Source organism: Vipera ursinii, assembly GCF_947247035.1.
Source record: "Vipera ursinii genome assembly, chromosome: 3".
Taxonomy (NCBI): domain Eukaryota; kingdom Metazoa; phylum Chordata; class Lepidosauria; order Squamata; family Viperidae; genus Vipera; species Vipera ursinii.
The window spans coordinates 108641923-108664501 of record NC_139516.1 but is presented as its reverse complement, the minus strand read 5'-3'; the positions used below and the strand labels follow the sequence as shown (position 1 = coordinate 108664501).

General features: G+C 38.2%; 1 protein-coding gene across 1 annotated transcript in view; it reads right to left on the bottom strand.

Annotated features, from left to right (window-relative positions):
* Positions 1 to 22261, bottom strand: part of LOC310637900 (acyl-CoA-binding domain-containing protein 6-like) — a 56823-nt gene extending 34562 nt beyond the window's left edge. The window contains exons 1-2 of the mRNA XM_083358511.1: positions 22187 to 22261; positions 21084 to 21173 (exon numbers count right to left, since the gene is read on the bottom strand). Of these exons, the coding sequence (XP_083214637.1) occupies positions 21084 to 21173; positions 22187 to 22189 (93 nt within the window). The 5' untranslated portion in view covers positions 22190 to 22261. The remainder of the gene's footprint in view (positions 1 to 21083; positions 21174 to 22186) is intronic.
* Positions 22262 to 22579: the final 318 nt, after the last annotated feature.

Sequence of the window (22579 nt, the reverse complement as noted above, 5' to 3'; positions counted from 1 at the left end):
ATGATTTTTGGAATAACAACCATCTTGATTGCCTTGATGGATGACAAATGCCAGATGCTATATAAAGAACACAGAGAGTGTGCTAGTATTGTAGTCTTGGACTTCTGTGTCCTTCACTATTATCAATTCTGATATCCTTCTACTTAGAATGTTTGAACTGTATTATAATTATTACACTTCAATTTAGTTGATTCCAGAAGGTGGTGCTGTGGGATTGTTTTGTCTTGTGAAAATTGTGATGTGAGGTTCCCCAAAGCGTTTTTTTAACTTCCATACTTTCTAGCAATTTCCTCAAACCATTGGCAGAGTTTATCCAGGGATGTCAGTTGACTTATTACTAAGAATGTGGACAATAACTAGCTCTGTCCTCAATATAAATTAAGGTAGTTGATGTTCTGAACCAGTGCTTAAAATGAATAAAATATTCATCTAGGGATTATAAAAGATTGAATCCAAATAAGAAAATCCTGGCTAAGGGCATTTCAACACATCAACTTCAAGGTCTAGGTTCCTCTAAAACAGGAGTACTTTGGCATAATGCACAAAGGAACTATGATGCAATGGTGGCTTTCAGTCCATTTTCTCTAGAGTGGAAGTGAGGGCCTGATAAAAGAGCATAGAGTTTTATGCTAAATTCTAAAGCTTCAGTTCTCATTAAATGAAAAAGAAAACAGAAGCTCAGGATGGTGAATGACTGGCAAATGTCTAAAAATTTTTCCAGATTAAGGAATGTTAAATATAAAACCCGCAAGACTCTAACCTTTCAGCTATTTGCTCTAGTTTGGCCATAGTATAAAATTCTGTAGCATAAAGAAGTACAGCTTATAGCAGTGATGGCGAACCTTTTAGAGACAGAGTGCCCAAACTGCAACCCAAAACCCACTTATGTATTGTCAGGTGCCTGGTGGGAGTGGCCCATTGGGTGGGCATGGCCCATTGAGTGGGCATGGCTGAGATGGTCACGGCAGACTGGGTGGGCATGGCCAGGGTGGGCGTGGCCACCTCAATGTTGCTCATGGGGAGGCATGCCTATGGGGGCCAGGCAGGGTTGGGGGAGATCCAGGGGATCTCTGGTGGGTCGAACAGTGGGCAGGAAGCTCATCCTGTGGGGTTAGATGAGGCGAGGCAGGGAAGGGATGCCATTGCTGCAGGGCAAGGCAAGGTGAGGCAGGGGCCGGGGCGGCTGCTGCCTGACACCATCAGCCCCTGCACACAGCAAGCGCATGGGGGCAAACTGTGCCCATCTGCAACCACAGCCTGCGGGCCCCTTGGTTTCGGTGCAATGTGGCTGTTTGCTGGCTCACGCGTTTCACCCAATGTGGCTGCCATGAGGCCATGGAACAAGCTGGCTGGAGGTAAGGAACAGGTATACCAGTTTCTTACCACTGCCCGGCTTGTTCCGCAGCGTCATGGCAACGGCATTGGGCAGGGGGTGGCAAACGGCCGGTTTCTACACGACGTGGCTGTTTGCCTCCGGACACGGCCATTTGCCGCCTCGCATGGCACGCCCAATGCCGCTGCCATGAGGCCATGGAATAAGTCGACCGGAGGTAACGAAACGGTATACTGGTTTCTTACCACCACCCGGCTTGTTCTGCAGCTTCATGGCAGAGGCATTGGGCAGGGGGCGGCAAACAGCCAGTTTCGGTGTGATGCAGCTATTTGCTGCCTTGTGTATTGCGCCCAATGCTGCTACAATACGGCTTGGGCAAAAGCGACTGTGGAACAAGTGGGGCAGGTTTCCCACTCACCTGCCCATTCAGCTACAGCTTTGCTGGCTCTGTAGGCATAGCTGTGAAGTTCTCTTCTCTGTCAGAGAAGAGAACTTCGCAGCTCTGCTTACAGAGCCACCAAAGCAGCAGGTGGAGTGCCAGAGGCTCAGGGAGGGAGGGCGCTGAAGTGGGCAGTCGGGCCATTGGCATCTGAGCGGAAAGTGGCCTCAAAACAAGTGGTGCAGGTAAGGAAAGAAATCCTCGCTCCCCCCCCCAAATTGGCTATCTTTCCTTACCTGACTTCCAGCCCCATGCCATTGCTCTTTCGCAATCCACCGCTGCTGCCGCGTGCAAAGAAACAAAGGATGTTTTTTTCAGGGGGAAAAAGGTCAATTCCAACTTTGCGATCTTTCACGAGAAGTTGGAATTGATTGATTGACCTTTTTTCTCCCCTCAAAAACTTCCTTTGTTTCCTTGCATGCGGCGGCAGATTGCGAAGGAGAAATGGCATGGGGCTGGAAGACAGGTAAGGAAAAAAAAGGCAATTTCTGGGAGAAGCGAGGATTTCTTTCCTTACCTGCCCCACTTGTTCTGAGGCCGCTTTCTGCTCAAACACGTTGCTCTTGCCAATGGCCCGACTGCCCAATTCAGCGCCCTCTCTCCCCGAGCCTCCGGTGCTCCACCTGCTGCTATGGTCAGCCTGCCAGCCCCCACCTCAACACCCTGCCCACTGCCGCCCAGCAAGGCCGCCCCGGGGCTGCAGGGGTGACCTGGCATGGGAAGGGCACGTGCCCCACCCTCCTGCCACCATGCAGGGTAAGGTTGCTGCGCCCGCCCCCACCCAGATGCCCTTGCCTTCCCCAAGCGTTTTTTTTACTAACCTGCCTTTCAGCTGTATTCCGTTTCTCTGTTTGCTTCTCAGCCTTCGCCGTGTGTTTGTGGGAGTATGAGTAAAAAAAAAAGTTCCATCAGACTTTCTAACCTTTAGATCTCATGAGAAATTAGAAAGTCTGATGGAACTCTTTTTTTTAACTGATAGTCCCACAAACACACGGCGAATGCTGAGAAGTGAACAGAGAAATGGAATGCAGCTGAAAGGCAGGTTAGTAAAAAAAACACTTGGAGAGGCGGGGGTGGGCACGGCAACCTTACCCTGCGTGGGCATTGATGCAGGTTGCTTATGGACGTGACTGGAGGCCTAATACTGGGGTGACGGCTTCTGTGACCACAGAGAGGGCTCTGTGTGCCACCTGTGGCACACGTGCCATAGGTTCGCCACCACGGGCCTATAGGATTGACAGTCAGTGATTTTACTTGTTCCCACAAATCTCATGTTGTCCTCATTTGTGTAGAACTCTACAGTTACAGAAAATGGCACATGATACATTAACCTAAACAAGATAGTTGTGACTCCTCCAAGAACGTGGGCTTTATTCATTCTTTCTGTTCTCAGCTTAATTTTAGACACTAGTTTTACCTTCAGTTTTGGGTAACTGCCATTTGCCCATTAAATGCAAGCAGAAGCAATAGCCTATAAATAACAACATAAAGAAATTCCTTTTAACTCTAAATAAATTCTTTTGTCAGAGACAGCTCTCCCGAGTGACAGGGTGTGAATATGATTGATGCCAGTTTGAAAAGTAGGGATTTGTCACTGTTAAGTAAAGACATCAAGCATGCATGCTTTTCAATGCTTCAAAATAAAGCTCAGGATTAAGGGAAACAATTTGAAGCTACAGCCTCTCTGTTATAAAGCACTCATCTGGAAAACTAATGTAACTGCCAAAAGAATACTGTTTTATTCTTGAACAACAGATTGCAGTTTCACACCTGATTTTTTTTTAAAAGAGCATTAGCCCTCTAGGACAATGTCTTCCAAACTTATACAAGGTGAATTAGCACATTAGGCAGATGCTTTTCAGGTGGCTAAACCACCAAGAAAACAGTAAGATGAGGATAATTAAAAGGGAAATTGGACCACCAAAGAATGCTTTTTATCGCATTAAAATATATTCATTAAAATGCAAGCATGAAAATATTTCACATTCCACTCACATAGTTTTAAAAATTGTAATCATTTTAAGTTATCATTTAATGACTGAGCTTGCTACTTTTTTAAAAAAATATGATGGTCTATGACTGTAATAAAAATTGGTTTGAAATACCACTTCAAACAACGAAAAGTAAAGGCTTGGGAAGTATTCAGTTAAATTTTGTACTTTAAATGCTATATAATCCATTCCAACCAATTGTGGCTAATATCAATTCTTGAGTTGAAATAAGCCAACTTCTAAACCACTGTTGAGAAATCTGATTTGATTACAACTTAGGGATGAGTCATATTAAATCTAAAATGGAAGCCAAAGCTAATCTATAGCACAGAAAGAATATCTGTAGTAAGCAACTATATGAAATGGATGAAAGTTGTTATAAACATAGAAGTCTTTATTATGTTAATATACTCTTAGACTATTTATATGGTAATAAAAACTATTCATATCATGGGAAATTATTCTGTTGCCTACTTCTGGTGATTTTAACTAGATAGAAATTTGCTTACCCAGCACAAATAAAGAATTCATAATACCAGCTTTGGCAATGCTAATTTGTGTACCCATAAGAACAATATTTTAAAATCAATGAGATTTGTAATTCCAAGCACTGATAATAAGCTGAAGTTCTCTATAAAGTCCACCAATAAACCCAGTAACATTTCCAAATTTTTAGGTTTAGGAATGTTATAAATTTAGGCAATTCACCAAAATAAAATCCAGTGCAGACCAATCATATACTTCATCGAGACTATTAGTATTTATGTCAAAGTACTTTTCAGCTCAAACATTAGGTAAGATGCAGATAAAACTGCATATAGGGAACATTTATATTAAAGCCACATGTGGGAAAAGTTGTATGTGAAAAAAATACACTTCAGAAAAATGTTGTATAGAAAATTATGTATTAGAAAATACAAAGAATGTATATGTTAATACATTCAAAAATATGTGTGTTACAAGTCCTATGTGGAACCAAAGGGGATTTTAATTTGTTCAACGGTGCAGACTTTTGATGGAATTGGCTAATACCTGAATACATGTGCTACTAACAAAAACCAGTGGTGTATCTGCATGTATATGTATTTATATCTGTGTCTGTCTTGCCATCATCCTTTTATAGGTTTTGAACATTTCCTTAAGGGAACCTTCAAATTAAACACACTTTATAAAAACATGAGAAGAACTAAGCTATCTCTTCCAAATAAATTGCTTGTTCTCTGACAATAAAGTCAGTGAATTTCAGTAACCAGTACATGTTATGAGTGCTATTAGTAAATGTTGTCTGTAATTTTCTGTAATTTGTTCGATTAAAGAGCATCAGGAAGACAGAAATCTACTTTATCTGATAAAAAAAGCATAGGCCTCTATGTTCAAAAGAATTACGGTAGTTTTAGTGCTTCTTGTTTCCAGAAGTAAAAGCTACGGTAGATTACAAATCAAAATAAGTTAACTGCTGAATCAGAAATAAATTGCAAACATCCAGCAGAAGCATGGGAATGCTGGGAACACTGTTTCTATTGAAAGGGGTTGTTTTTCCAGTGCCTGCTGAGTACCAACCACTTAGCATTCAATTTGCTGCCAACCTGCATTCTTTAGAGAGACCTGTGAGGAAAAAGTGGAACTGTGCCACTACTAATAACTGTGACTGGCACCAAGTCAATATTTTAATGCACGAAGCTATCCTGTGTCACTAAGCAGATCTTCCTTTTCTTTGGGTTAATAGATTTCATAACCATTCACAGCAGAGTACTGAGAGTAATTTGAAATAGCCAGTTGTGGAGGGGAATAAGAAATCTGATCATGAGCAATGTAACACTTAAGTATCCTTGCCCAGTTGTGGGTATGCTGTTGCCTTTTTTACTCCTCATTCTAACTGCCTTCAGCAAGGTCGTAGCTGAAATCTGGGAACGGGTGAATAACATTTATAAGAGGATGAAATCTTAAGTCAGGGGTCTCAAAATCAAAACATTGAAAGTGTAACGTGAGAACTAATTCACTAGCTTGCTGAAGCCTTTATATGTATATCAATGCAGAGGTCTTTAGTAAATCTAACATGAAAATTGTTCTGCAATTGGTGTAGAAAACCCCTGAAATTTTGATTCAAGTACCTTCAAACTACACACACACAGCCCAGTATATCTATATTATCTTATATATGCTGGAAATGGACTGGACTGCCAAGCCAGTAGTTTTTCCACATAGTAAATTTCACTATTAATGACTTTTAACAGTGGTATAGGCCTATGTTATCTCCCGTTTTTTTTAATCTATGGTTTCACATTTAATGCATTCTGGTGATCACTTATGTCTATTAGAAAAACAAGATTGCACACAAAACCTGGTGAACCTCTTTGTTTTTATTTTCATGTAGGTATCAATCTCTCTCTAAGGGCAAAAAATGCTTCACAAGACAATTTCCTGGTTTAACTAACTTTGGTACCATATTCACTACGTTACTTTTTACAACGTAAGTAAGCTGCCTACAATTTGCTCATGTTCACAAGATACTCATACACACAAGCCTGCTTTACAAGGCTTAACTCTAGATGCCTGGAACATTTCTCTATACATGAATAAATCTGTTCTGTATTTATTTATTTTTATTTTAATTCCATTTATATCCCGCCCTTCTCCAAAGACTCAGGGCGGCTTACAAGCTTAGCAGTAGCCTTCATTCTATGTATATGCCTGCTTATTAGGGCTTTCACACATACCCCAAGCGGCATTATTACAAAGTCAGCTTAATTGCCCCCAACAATCTGGGTCCTCATTTTACCTACCTTGGAAGGATGGAAGGCTGAGTCAACCTTGAGCCTGGTGGGATGCGAACCTGCACTAATTTAATTATTTAATTATTGCTTTTATTTCTGGTTCCTTTCACTTTGTTGTACACTGCTTAGTGACATAAGATTGAATTGGTTATCAAATACAGGAAAGAAAATAAAATAAAAATTAAATACCATACAGGCTAAAAGTGAAAACCTGTTGGACACAAAGTGCAAATGATGAATTTTAGTTACCCCAACCTTTTTAAGATGGCTTAACAGAAAATGTCAGAATCATTGAAATAAAAATACCTCCAAAACCTATTCCTAACTTAAACCCCGTATCATGGTTAATGACACTGAAATCACTAAAAGGACAAAAAGAGTCTATTCCCTCAATCCAGTTTCCAGTGATAATAATCCATCAATTGGCCAAAGCAGCTGTAGCCTCATCTTTTGGAAAGCCTAATATGCAAATTGTCATGAGAAGTGCTGGAATTGGAACCACGTTGTTGGGATAGACATCAACCATCTCAGGTATGCTTATGATATGAATTGATGGTTAGAAGCATGGGAGACTGAATGAATTTCCTGTTGAAGTGCAAAAGGCAGTCTGATCTGTCTTGTCTTATCTAAACACATACAAAGATTATGTCAGTACTTATCCAATACAAATAGGCAAAGAAGCTGAAGTAACAAATTTTATCTTCCTAGACTCAAAAAGTAACAGGATTGGCATCTGTAGCCATGAAATACACAGAAATCTCCTGTCTGTGATAAAGACTGCAAGAGATACCTGATAACAAAGGATGCCATTATTTTTCTAGTTATATAACATACAGCTGTGGAAAGCAGCCTACTAAAAAATCTAAAAAAACAGAAAAGATACTTCTGAATTGTAGTGTTGGAGGAAATTATTAAGAACATCTTGAACTATAAGAATAATCAATCCCTTCCTAGATAAAGTAAAACCAGGCTGTTGACTAAAGACAAATTATGAAAGTTGAAGGCAGTCATTAGAGAAGGGATTTTTTTTTAAAAAAAAGGCTGACAGAAGACAAGGTAGCTAGATGTAGTTATTGTTGAAACAGGCACAAGCTTTCAAGAACTACTCAAGAAGTAGGTACTGACAAACAATCTCTTAACAGTTTTTGATCATTTTTGAGCCAGAATTAGTACATTTGAGATCACTTAATAATTTCTCAAGAGTCTGTTTCAGGTAGTGGTTAAAGCCACCAGGCTAGTAGCTGAGACACTGAGTGCTAGGTGTGTACCTTAGGTAAGAAGCCAGCTATGTGGCTTTGGACCAGTCATTCCCTCTCAATTGTAGGGAAAAAATAAACAGCAAACCAGTTCCAATCATGCTGCCAAGAGAACTGCAATGATTTGTTCAGGCAATTACAAATAATCAAGACTGCTTGAAGGTGCACACATATATGCATGCTAGTTTATTAAGGAAGCACTGGCAGATTGAAGATGGTTTTACAAAAGTAGAGTTGATGGCTGTAGTGAAAAGATGAGCCGGTGAACAGATCAATTCAGATCAGTTTGTAAGAATTCCTCTCTGGATCCAGCAGAGGACTAGGATCAGCTACAAGTTTGATGGATACAGAGATCATAAAATAGCAACCTCCAGTGCGTTTAAGAGCTCTGAGACCTGGGGGAAAATCATCCTGCCTAAGCTGTAATTTAGTGCCTTCAAACAGACACTGAGTTTGCTGACTTCCTGTCTTAACTACTTTAGGAAGTTGCTTGTTATTGCTTTTTGGATGTTAAGAACCTTCTGAAAAGCAAGCTTCATCCCACCAAGAGTTTCCTCCTACCCTGGATGAAAAAAGTTTTATGTAAATTTAAGGATTGCAACTTAAACCCAGTTTAAGGATATCAACTAGACTACTGATTTTGGAAAGGTATGGGGCTATAGGGATTTGAAAGAATATTTTCTATAGGTCCGCTGTAATTTTGAGTGGTTGCTCTAAAGGACCAGTCCTATATCGAGGACTACCCATAGACTTTTACTGATTAGGACTGAATAAGATTTTATAATTTGATTGATAAGGGATGAGATTTTCATGGAAAGAGATCTTTTTTTAATTGAAATACCAGAGAGGGTGAAGTTGTTTATACTTGTCTGCAGGGAGGGGAAGGAATTTTTTATTTATCCTCTTATCTTTTCTTTTTTCTATCTCTTTGCATTTCTTCCCCTTCTTTAATATAAACTTTAATAACATCATAAAAGCGTTTCAGGTTTCCTCGTCAAAGAAAGGCTCTATAATATATCCTCCAATGTTGAAAAATTAACCAAGGAGGCAGGTCTTCTCTGGTCAGTTCGATTAGCCATGAAAGCTAATTGTTGGCTTTCACCTTTGCATCATCCTGTTCACATCCTTGACTTATAAGCTGAAAAATATCCAAACCAATAGGATACACAATTATCAGTTATATGATTACTTCATCCCTAATGGAGCCAGATGTGAAGCACATCTGAAAAAAGTAACAAGTTGTTTATAATGAATCAACATTTATGCCAGTTTTATATCCCTAGCATCCTAATGAAAGAGGCAGTACGTAGGTTGAATAACTGTATTAGCCTATTCTGTAGAGATGCATCAGAGGAAGAGAAATAAGCATTCTTTGCTACCTCCAATGCCGCAGAATATTGCACCAAATGGACTTCAGGCCATGCTTGATCTCTTTTGCCCCGATATTTCCTTCATTTGCATTCAAACTTCCACTTCATTACCACCAACAATCCATTAATCTAGGAGGCTGGTTTGGCTGTGGAAGAAGGAATTTTGCTGCAATAGTGTCTATTGCCCAAGCTGTTTCGGTAATCTACAGATCAGCGATGATTATTTGACTACAGCAATGTAGTGCCAAACCTCAGCGGTCCTGATAAGTTGCAGGGTGGGACAGATCCCAATTAATAATTATCTGGTTCATGGGAGCTCCTAAATATTCTCTGCTACTGAGATGTTAAATTGGATTGAATGAGCTCATTAAACATGTTGCTCAATATAAGGTCAGTGTCAACCCCTGCATTGTTCTTGGCAAGGGTTTTCAGAAGTGGTTTGCCACTGTCATCTTTCTAGGGCTGAGAGACAGAGACCGGTCCAGGCTCACCTGCCGCTTACCTGCAGCTACGTGGCCCGGTTCCTAACAGGACACGGACTGGTACTGGTCCATGCTCTGGGGTTGGGGATCCCTGGTTTATGATATATATTCTTCTTAGATGATCCTAGGACCATCCAGCACTGGGATAAAAAATAAATATGGTCAGACTAAAATTTAATCTTCATTCTGGTCACATCACACTGCACTGCCTTCCTCTCAAAAAATGACCTAAGAAGGTTCCAGGGTTGTGTAGATTTTTTGAGAATAGTCTTCAACTCTGTGTACAAGGTTTATAGTATAACTGCATCACATTAAAATATGACTGAATGAAAGAAGACGTAAAAACGTTTTAGAGGCATAGAATGAAAAGAAGAGAATTGAAAGAAATGCTAAGCAATCTTTGACATAGTTGTAATTTTTTCTTCTTTTGTGGCTAACTGTAGAAATTATTCTTCAGACAGTTGATAAAATCAGCCTGCCTACGCTGGATTTGTATCATGATCTGTGGCCAAGCAAGTACTTCCAAAATTGATTTTTCTTTTTGGCAACCAATGGTTCAGTCAATAATAATGTTGTTTGAGAAGGATTGAGTCATGAGGGAGATGAACCTTCCTTTCCATTTATTATGTTTGTATTGTCTCAAATTGAAAAGAGTCCTTTCCCACTTCCAAATACGTGCATGACTGTACTGTAAAGTAAACCTATTCTGCATCTATGCTTCCAGAAGCACTCTTACAAGCACTTTAGTAGCTGAATTCATGGCATGCTTTCAGACTGCAAAAGGAAAACATGTTTGGAGGGATTCCTGCCTCCAAACATGACTCTAAAAGAACAAATCATTTGTGGATTCAGATCCTAAAAACCATGGGGCTGCTCTCGACTCTTCAGGAGCTATACCTGGTGCAGAATGCAACAGCGCAGGAATGTTCATACATCACCAGTACTTTACAAGCTGCACTAGTTGCCAGAGGACTAGTGGGTGCATTTCAAGATGCTGGTTATCATCTATAAAGTTCTTCATGGCATAGGCCTAATTATCTGAGAGACTGCCCATTTTCCATGGTTTCTGCCCATTCAGTTAGATCATGCAAGTCCCATTTATCAAACAATGGTGTGTAGCAAGACTCAGAAAACTTCTCTGTTGTAATGTCTGCTTTCTGGAATGTCATCCCCTAATCTGTGCATCTCCCATCTTAATGGTGTTCCAGAAGGCCTTAACAACCCAGTTGTTCTTGCTCTGGAGAATTTAAGCTGTTGATTCCCTGTGTGTATTTTACAGCTTGCCTCTTGCCTTTTAGCCCTTAAGACTGTCAAGTTGAGTTATAACTTATCAAAGTTACAAAACAAAAAATGAGTTTAGAGCATCCAAAGTCCAATTTGTATTGCTTCTAATTTTTTTAAAAAATGTTTCCTCTTGCTTTGATGTAATCTGAGAATATTTAACACTTTGTCAAGAGGACTGAACATTATAGGTCAAAATAACTCTAGAACTAAAGCCAATAATCATGATATATTTCATAAATCTATTAGAATCTTTTTATTGATATTAATGCTTCAATGAGCAATATAAATGTAAAGATAAAGCTTCAATTTAAAGAGCTGGAAAAATCCCCATCAGATTTTAAAATCCTTCTCCTCTTCCTCCTCCCACACTATCTCCACACTGCTGATTCAGGGGGATTATATAGAAAGAGCGGGATCAGATGGGAGATTAATAAAATGAAATTACAAAGAAAAATCCTCTCCTTTTTCATAAAAATATTCCTGAGCTTAAATGATTTCCATATATTATTAGTATATACTATCCAAGCAGACAGATTATCAACAATAGAAGTAGCCTGATTAAAAAATAATTTTAAGATCACAACATGGTCTAATGTCAGGTCCGTTTCTTGTATTGCAAAATGTTACTCTGAATAAACTAAGCAATTCATGTCTAAGTCTATGAATAGATAATAACTGATCACAAAATTATAATTCATACAGTCTATAAGCAACAAATTTAAAATGTATAAGTAATAATCTACTTATACAGTGACAGTTTGTGCAATGATAGAAGCAAACAAAGCAGCAGCATTGAAGATTTTAATATGTCGTTGTATAAACTTATTTTGGAACTCATATTATTAACATTTATGGTATTATTTATAATTGTATTATTCAATTTATGAAGTGTTTTAAGAGTTCCATTGCAGTATCTAGAGGAAAGATAACATGTTTTAGTCATAGAGCAAATTAGAAATTAACAGTGATACAAGTTTTACAATCTACATTCCCTCATGTGTATACAAAGCTACAAATATAAAGGGATATTATATAATGTAATATTTATACTATAAATAAAAAAACCTCTCCTCATTTACTTGACCACAGAAGTAAAATGAATTACCGTATTTTCCGGCGTATAAGACGACTGGGCGTATAAGACGACCCCCTACATTTCCTGTTAAATTATAGGGTTTGGGCTATACTCGCCGTATAAGACTACCCCTCTTCCAATGCACACCAAATAAAAAACATCAGATTTGATTTTAATATGGTAATTTTAATTCAAATGCTTATGACATGCAGGTACTTAGTAGGAAAACTGTCACTTATAAACATAAGGCTGTTTGTCATCAAACATGTAAACATAAAACAGTGCAAGTGGATTAAACTTAATAATAATAATAATAATAATAATAATAATAATAATAATAATAATAATAAGAAGAAGAAGAAGAAGAAGAAGAAGAAGAAGAAGAAGAAGAAGTTGGAAGGGACCTTGGAGGTCATCTAGTCCAACCCCCTGCTAAGGCAGGAAACCCTATACCATTTCAGACAAATGGCTGTCCAGTCTCTTCTTAAAAACTTCCAGTGTTGGAGCATTCACCACTTCTGGAGGCAGGTTGTTCCACTGGTTAATTGTTCTAACAGTCAGGAAGTTTCTCCTTAGTTCTAGGCTGCTTCTCTCCTTGACTAGTTTCCATCCATTGCTTCTTGTCCTGCTTTCAGGTGCTTTGGAGAACAGCTTGGCTCCCTCTTCTTTGTGGCAGCCCCTGAGATATTGGATCACTGCTATCATGTCACCTCTCACCCTTCTCTTCGTTAAACTACACATACCCAATTCCAGCAACCGTTTCCTATTTTCCTAATTCACTTTTTCACTTTTCCTAATTCACTCTAAAGCTTTCCCTGTGCCGAGCCTTAAGTAACACCAGCTGCCTGCAATTAGTGCAGGTTCGCATCCCACCAGGCTCAAGGTTGAGTCAGCCTCCCATCCTTCCGAGGTAGGTAAAATGAGGACTCAGATTGTTGGGAGCAATAAGCTGACTTTGTAATAATGCTGCTTGTGTGTGTGGGGGGGTGAAAGCTCTAATAAGCAGGCATATACATAGAATGAAGGCTACTGCTAAGCACATTGATTTGTGCTTTAAATTGTAAGCCACCCTGAGTCTTCGGAGAAGGGCGAGATATAAATGGGATTAAAAAAAAAAAGACCAAATGGGAGATCTGCTCCAGGTTTTCCAGCCCGCCCGCCCAGTTCTTGAGTCAAATGTGTCCTTAGAGCTAAGCAGCTGCTCTGGCTACGGCATTCCCCACCTGCCTTTCAAGTTGCTCTTGCATTCCCCTCCTGCCTACAGCTGCTCTTCAACTTTAGAAGGAAAGACGCCCAGACCCCAGCCTGTAAAAAATCACAGACTGCAGCTTCTACTCCAATTGGTCCCGCTTTCCCTGCGCAGACTAAATGGAAGATCCACTCCAGGTTTTCCAGCCAGCCCTGTCCCTAAAGTTTCAGCACCCTGCGTATAAGACGACCCCTGACTTTTGAGAAGTTTTCATGGGTTAAAAAGTCATCTTATACGCCGGAAACTACGGTATTAACTCTTCCTATCTAAGTCGGTAAAGGGTGTACTATATTTTCCTTACTGATGAATAGACTGAGAAATCTACAAAGCACGCAAGATTAAACATATTAAGTTTTAGAAAAAGATTACCATTCTATTAAGTGGAATAGTAAAAAAAATAATTATTTCATTGCACTGAAGCCAACACAAACAGCATTCTAATCCTAAGAAACTGCTAATGTGGAATGGAGAGTCATGTCAATGCGCAACTAACTAGTTTCAAGGAACTTGTAACTTGAAATGTTTTTCTTGTGACCAATATGTATTGCAAACTTGTATAGAAGCCAAGTTACCTTACTTTAAGGCAACAGGTTCAGCTGCATCTGCTCTAGACTGGATATCTAAACGGGAGTGGTTATACTTATGACCATTTGTTCAAAGACCATTCAAGATTATGGTGGTTCTACATAAATGGTGGTTACAACCCGTCTTCAGAGTTCTGGCTCTTCCAGCACCCTGCAGTCATGTCGCTACAATCTGGGTGTTTGGCAATAATTTCATATAACTGGTTGCAGTGCCCCGCAATCACATGATTGCCATTTGCGATGTTCCCTGCCAGATGTTAGACATGGAAGACCAAACAGAAATTGCTGCTTTCCCTCATAATATACTTGTAAATAACTAAATTTCAGTGCCTAAGCCAGCCTCATATTTATATTTTATTACAGTTCTCAAACTCAATAGAACATTATTTCCGGCTTGAGTTAATGCCCTGGCCACAGCTCTTTTGGAGGGAAAATAGGAGAATGCCACATGAAACCTGATACTGCCCCTGTGATGTGGGTGCTACAGAACATTTTTCATCAGTTGATCACCCTTTTTTTATTTATGTTCCTGGGACACTATTTCTTCTTTTCTGCCTCTGAAAATACTACTGCTGTCTCTTAAGAACACCAGTGATTAGTGTCTAATACACTGAAAAAAGTAATTGCAAAATGAATAATAAAATAGTAAATGCCTTCATCATATACCACTGGAGTAACTAGATTGCTACATTTCGGATGGCAAGAGTTAGTATCTGATCAGGCTGAAAGGTGCCACCTGACACTGCTATGGCTCTCCTCCTATTTGGAGCCAAAGAGGATTGGCAATGGCTCTTTTTGTTATAGGTCAAGTGTTACAAACTAACCATCAGCTTGAAGAAAAGAAAGAATACCTGAAATCATTTACACTTTGCAAGGGATGATTAAAAAAAAAAGTTTGGATCCCTGAGATCATTTTTTTCAACACTGTTAATATCAAAAACTTTAGATGAAGAGTTGGAAATATTGCTTAGAACTGGATTATCTGAAGGAGCAGGCGTATTTTTCATGGATTAAACTTGATCTAGCAAAATCCCTTTCTCTTCAAAGGGATTTTTTTCAATGTGGGTTCACTTCTTTCAGTGCTGAAAAGCCAGGAAATGATAACTAAGCATGAAGCTTCAGTGCAACTTTTCCAGCTATGGATTTAGCAACAAATGATGCTTTGACATCTTGTTCACCCCTGCATAAAAGACTTGTCCAAAAGCCATTTATCTTAAGAGAAATGTTTGAAAACGATATTTTTCTTCTTCTAAAAGCACTGGTAGCTTGCCATACACCTTGGCCACTGCAATACACATGTCTAAAGCTCCGGTGAAATAAAAATGGTATCCAAATCATTTAGCTTCTGACCTTTCTTGTCAGTACTATTACTAGGTAGATTGGTGATTAACTTTGTTCAATAAGCCTTGAATATGAGAAAATCACATTGAGGATATTTAAACAGAAAACTACAATAATCTTCTACAACAACACAGAGATGCTCCCACACTTTTTAGGTTGGAGGAGTGGAAAATGACTCAACCTATGCCTCAGTTATTATATTCGGAATTGCTCTAAATCAGGGGTGTCGAACTGGCAGCCCACGTTGGCTCCACAAAGGCAAAAAAATCATGATACATCACATGACACGATCGAGTTTGACATCCGTGCTCTAAATTAACTTGAAGATTAGGTCATTTACTGTCATCAACAGCTATTCTATACTGTAACCAAGAGCTCAAGCAATCTGAAAAAATTGTTCTGCATAAAGGTATGCTGGAGAAAAGGAGATTTAATTTCCTAATGTTGGATCTGAAGAAATTGACACAGAACAGAAAATGGAATCTGTAAACAGTAGTCACATGAAGCTAGGCACTACAATGCCAATAATGACACGAATTCTGTCAAGATCAGATATAAATACATAGGACCATATTCCTTTTTTAAAAATAAATTTTATTAGAAGTTTAAAAGAGAACAAAGACACTAACACAAAATAATATAAACAAAGAAGAAAAAATTAAAATGCAAAAAGCTAAAAAGAAATAGAAAGAATTTTTTTTTCATTTTTAATATGCAGAGTTTTGATGTCTGTATGCATAGACATGAGAAGGCGCGATGGTTCCGCTGGAAAGCTGACAGCTCAGATTCGAGACCTGAGCGATGTGTGATGGGGTGAGCTCCTGTTACTTGGCGTATAGTCATGCGGGCTACATGAATATGGAAAGGTCTTTGGACAACTCTAGCTCTCTCAGCTAAGAAATGGAGAGGAAAAACCATCCCCTATAGTCAGACACAACTGGACAGGGGAAACCTTTACCTTTAGGCATAGACACATCATGATATCTGAGTATATCTTCCAATGCTTTCATTACTAGCCTGTGATGTATTTCCCGATTATAGGTTCCTTTACTGTTGATAAGTCAGCCCTAAAAGGTGGCAGTTATCTACCATTTCTGTTTCTTCAGTATCTATTCTAAAAGGGCTGCTGTCCCTCGTCATTAATTTAGTCTTTTTTATACTGGAGTTGGATAAAGAGCCCCATTTTAAAAAAAAACTGTGTTCCTTTACTTTCATTACTAAAACTTGCAGATCATTTGCATTTTCAGGTATTAGACCAGTGGCATCTACATAGCATAGGTTATTGATATTTCTTACTCCAATATTAAAACACGATCTTCTAATCCATCTTCTCTCAACATATATTCAGACATATACTGTCTGATTATTCAGTGTTTCACCAAGTGGCATTACTTAGTCAACTTTGGTTGATCTGGGAAATTAAAGAGAGTCCATTTTGATTTGTATTTGGATGGAAGACCATCTAAGAATTCAAGAATTATCACTGACAAGATTGGGAAGTAAAATCCATAAAGAAACAAATGAAAACCACTTCTCTAATTCTTGAAAAATAACTGCATTGATGCAGTCACAAGGTCTTGTATTCTTTATCTTGCTATATGATGAACTGTGCCATAATTTAGGGAACAGCAGTTGAGAGATCCAGAGGCCAGTGGCTTTCATTTTAGTTTATCCATGAATTTCTAGGGTTATAGTAATGATTTCAGAGAAGGATTTCAGACATTAACCTGGTGGAGCCTTATTTCCCCTCCAGAGAACTTACTTTTCCACTGAATTTGGAACCCAAAAGAAACAGAGCTTTGAAAGGGATGCTGAATGAATGCTGAACAAAATGCTGAACAAAACCATCACTTTTTCTCCCCTATTTACCTTTCTATTGATAAGAATGTATAAAAGAATCTTACATCCCACGGGATATTTGTGCGAGAAACTGAGACTGTATATTTGTATCTACACTATTTTCCAAGTGTTATTCCAAATAAATTATTTTTTAACTTGGGACAGTCATTCATTTTAAAGAAATCTAAATTGTCTTAGTTCTCAGCATAATTCTTACACACAACCACCCATCAGGAAATGGCCTATGGCTAAGAATTTAGGTAATTAGATTAGACAAATTATCTTTTTCAACACAAAGCGAGACTTCCCTCCCTAAAACAATCCTTTGTGCATCCTCCATTTTCTAAGCAATCACCAGCTCTTTTAAAATGTATTGTCAAAGGTAATAATTAAGACTCAAAGAGATGGACTTTTTCCTATTATTTGAGGGAAGGAAGATTGGTCATACTGTCATTGTGATTCAATGCTACGTGGCAATTTCAAAAGCTTCTGACTAAGAGAGAAAAGAATTGTAAGGTACAACTAGTTTCTCAGCTTGGCAAAATAGCTTAAAACTGAATCGTAAAAGAGATACGTATTCCAAACCATAATTTGGAAAATATTTGCAGCTTTAAGACTGCACACTATGCCTTCAGCAGCAATTGATAGATGATACTACAAATTTCTGTAAAAAAAAAAAAAGACTGCTCCTGTGGTCATTCTCAGCATTTACCCTGTTATCTTTTATGTTACACATTATATGAAAATAAATATAACAGGAAAGAGTTTGAGAGGAACATAGTAAAATAAGTGAACTATTTCTCAAATATTCTTTTATTTAATTTTAGTGAAAGTGAGTCACAAAGTATAACCTTGTTTGCATTAAAGGTAAAGGTTCCCCCGCACATGCATGCTAGTCGTTTCCAACTCTTGGGGCCGGTGCTCATCTCTGTTTCAAAGCCGAAGAGCCAGCACTTGTCTGAGGACGTCTCCATGGTCATGTGGCTGGCATGACTAGACGCCAAAGGCGCACGGAACGCTGTTACCTTCCCACCGTAGTGGTCCCTATTTTTCTACTTGCATTTTTACGTGCTTTCGAACTGCTAGGTTGGCAGAAGCTGGGACGAGTAACAGGCGCTCACTCTGTTACGTGGCACTCGGGATTCGACCCGCCAAACTGCTGACCTTCTGATCGACAGGCTCATCGTCCTAACCCACTGAGCTTCATCTAAATAATGCAGAAATTAAAAGGCAGTAGGTGTAGGGTCAGTATTAAATGGAAATAGTAATGGTATTTCTGATATAGCTAGATTAAAGCTTTTGGGACTGTTGCTGATGGCCACATTTACTTTGAGATTATTCTTTATATTTAAATAAAATCCAAAGCTGCAAAGAGAGAATTATAATGGGAACATGGAATGTAAACACACAAAAGTCGGTAAGTTCAACACAGTGAATGATGAAATGAATTGATCACATTATCAATCAGTGAATTGAGATGGACTGGAATAAAGTCACTTTCTGTAGGAAGATCACACCTTTTATTACATAGGACACTATTACAGCTAGGAAAGAATATAACAAAAGCTATTTGATTCCAATGTAATCAGTGATCAAATAGTATCAATTAGACTATGTGGACAATGGACTACATTTAATACGATAATTATCCAGGTTTATATTCCAATCATTGATTGATTGGGAACTGAAGAATGGGAAAAAAGTTAACAATGAAGATGAAAAGCAACTGCCACAGATCAAGACACACAAGAAAGCAAACTGGATGTCAGAATAAACTGATGAATTTGCCAAGAAGAGAAAAGAAGTCAAAGCCAAGAAAGATAAAGATTTCAAGAAAGAATTTAGCATTTACAGAGAGCTGTTAAAAAGATATTCAGTATTACAACAATATCTGTAACAATATTGAAGATGGAAACAGACACCCAAAAAACCCAAACAAACCCAAAGGAAAGTCTTCCAAAAGATCTCTGAAGTCAATGAAGACTTTGAAAAAAATATTCAGATGCCAGGTTGCATTTATACCTGACAAAATCAGGTATAACACTCAATATAATTATAACACTCAATAGATGTGAAAGTTAAACTTTGAAGAAACAACATAAAAATAATATTGAAATTTTTAAATTTTAGTGTTGGAGAAGGCTCCTGAGAATACCACAGATAATGAACAGAACAAAACAAACAAATGGATCATTGAATAAATAATCCCAAAACTCTTGTTCAAGATACAAATAACCAAGATCAAATTATGATATTTCAGACACATTATGCAAAGATTTAGCTCTCGGAAGAGGTCTAAATGCTGTCTCAGGTGGAAGGAAAGAAAAAAAGAGAATGTTCAGCAGCAAGTGGATGGACTTAATTACTGCAGCAATAGGTATGCCACTGAAAGACCTGAGGAACTAAGATGAGGACACACCTTCCTGAAGAAAATCAATCAATATGGTCACTAAAAGTTGACAGTTGCCTGATGGCATCTAAACAATCAATAGATAGATTTTAATTGCATTTTATATTTTTGTAATTTAGATGTAATTTCCCATAGCTATACATATTTAATAACTATTGAAACTTAAAACCTCAAGAATAAATTTTACTTATTAAATTATGCAACATTATATGAAAATAGATACGATTTACATTATCTGCACAATAAATCAGAGTACTTGAAGCTTTACTTTTCATCTTTTTCCTAGGCATGTAACTAAAAATACTTCTTTGTAGCTTTTCAGCAATCACTTAAATGTTTCCAAATCTGTTGAGGATAACTAGATATTAATAAACCTAAATAGAATATTTGTTGAAGCCTGCATAATTTATTTGCACTTATGAGCTGTTTTGACCACTAGGGCAAATAATAAGGTACGGACTTGTTGTTTGTGTTTCATCTGGCCTATTATTATTGAATTTCTGTGTTTCAGAGACAAAAGGGAATTTCCCGTCTCTTTTTCTCTTATACCTCCTCTCTCTTTAAAATTTTATTTAATGTATAGTCACTGAATGATTGTTGGGATAAGCCCAGACTGCGAATATAACTATATTTCGAACATTTTTCTTTTTGAATGAGGTATGCTGCTACTTATGTACTCAGTATTCTTTCAGCATTCTGTATATGTTCAGGAATACAGTTCCCAGCAAGGGCTCCTGAGGAATGCCAGGTATACCTCTACTGGAAATCCGCCGTTACATATTAGCATAAACACGTTGCCTACAATTATGCAGCAGTTCTCCTTCTGCAGCAGCTTTAGGCCTCTACTCCTCATAGATGAAGAAAGAATATTTCAAATAAACTTTTCATTCTGTTTTCTATTTGTTGTTTTCATTCATCCATTCGTTCATTTTTCATCTTAGCTTTGCTCTTTTGTTTTCAATTTACATAGTGATATGCTGTCAGGCACGAAAGTTCAGGGCCACATGTTAAATTCCAATTAAACTAATGTACTGCTCATGCTTACATGTGGGAATCTAGTCAACGAAAGGTCAGCACTATTTTGGCCTCAAGAGGGTTGGACTTAGACCCCTTGGAGGGCTGATTCCTCTTTGGACTCCACCCCAGGCTCTGCCACTCCTTCTCCTACATCTGCTGTGCTATTTCGTAACAGCCAGACTTCCACCAATCAAACCTTCTGACTTGTTTCTCAAAAATTCTTCTATTCCAATTCACTATTATTTCAGCTCATTCTTGGAAAGAAAGGTGCTGCTTACTGCTTTCCGTCTGCTCATGTAAGAGTACACTTTTCAATTTGCTTTTTTCATGACCAAAATAATTCTGAGTGCACCAATGTGAGAAGAAAAGAGTTAAATAATCCTTTTCTTGTCACTACTGTCTTCAAACCAGAAGGATCCATGTCACTTTAAAAAAATGTTCCGTTTGAAGTCTAATACAATTTTGGTAAGATAAGGTACTAAATAATCCTATTAAACCATGAAAGGAATGAAATAATTAACACAAAAAAATAAAGGAATATTGCAAATACCTAAACACTGCAATTAAAAATGATCTACTGCAATTTCTTTACTCCAAAATATACAAGGTGGACACATTCATTGTAGCTTCAGCTCATACCTGGCTATTAACATCAGCAGTGTGTTGGAGAAGTACTGTAGCAAGTTCTTTATGTCCTCTATCACATGCCCAATGGAGCAAAGCTCTACCCTAAAATATCAAGCAAAGGGGGGGGAAAGTTAGTTAAAACTTGGTAGTAGATCATGTATCAACATTATACCAACACATTCATATTAATAGCACAACTTTTTTTTTACTGAAATGTCTGTCAGCCTGAAATGACCCCTTGAAAGTTACAAGCTGGACCAGAAAGCAATGCCATCACATTGATCCTATTCAGCAAAATGAATTAGTACGGGGCTTACAATATACTGAAAATTAGCAAATTCGAAGAAATATTTTATCTTGTATCAGTAGCTGATATATCTATTTGCAATTTTGATTATTTCACTTTGTTTCCTTTCTTCCAAACTATGATGAAAAAAACCAAACCTGAAAATATAAGCACACAGAGTGACATTTACTAATCCTATTCTACATAGCAGAAAAGAGAAGTAGTCTACACACTACCCATGATGCTTTATTTTATTCATCAGCTACTGCCAGATTTCTTCTTTTTTTAAAAAAATCCCATTTATATCCCGCCCTTCTCCGAAGACTCAGGGCGGCTTACACTCTAAGCACAATTCAATGTGCTTAGCAATAGCCTTCATTCTATGTATATGCCTGCTTATTAGGGCTTTCGCCCCCCCCCCCAGCGGCATTATTACAAAGTCAGCTTATTGCCCCCAACAATCTGGGTCCTCATTTTACCTACCTCGGAAGGATGGAAGGCTGAGTCAACCTTGAGCCTGGTGGGATGCGAACCTGCACTAATTGCAGGCAGCTGGTGTTACTTAAGGAGGCATTAGCCCACTGCTCCACCAAGGCTCTTCTTGACGATACTGCTAAACTGCATTGCTCAGGATGGACTGAAAATCTTCCCTCTCCATGATCTCACTGTGCAACTCACCTGGCTGCTGGGGAAAAATAATCCTCAGAATCAGGGGACTATGAAATCCTTTTGAAAACATTCCTTGTGATATTTGTTAACTTATCACTGTAAAATAACTTCCAAACATAGGATACGAGAGGCTTTGACTACTATCTCCAGCCTCACTCGCCATGATATAAACTGTATCAATATCACGTTTAACGCAGACAAACAAATTTAACAGTAACTGTGGTTCTTCAAATGATCATCTGTGAAAGTACATACATGGGTTATGTGCATGCGTAGAAACTCAGTTGGAACATTTCAGAGTTCTACTGCAAATTAGATTAATCAGCTTCAATATTCCAATATCTAAAGTCAAAATTGAAAACCTTTTACAAGCTGATCAGTATGGATAATCTCTGGCCTAAATTGTGAGAATTCTTAATATTCACTAAATTCCAAGAAGGAATTGCCACTAAACTGCTGCAAGAAAAGTGGTATCTGAGGTTGATATAAATGATATAAATTGAGCAGTTTTATCTAAGCTTGTAAATCATAGAAAATGACAAGGCCATCTTCA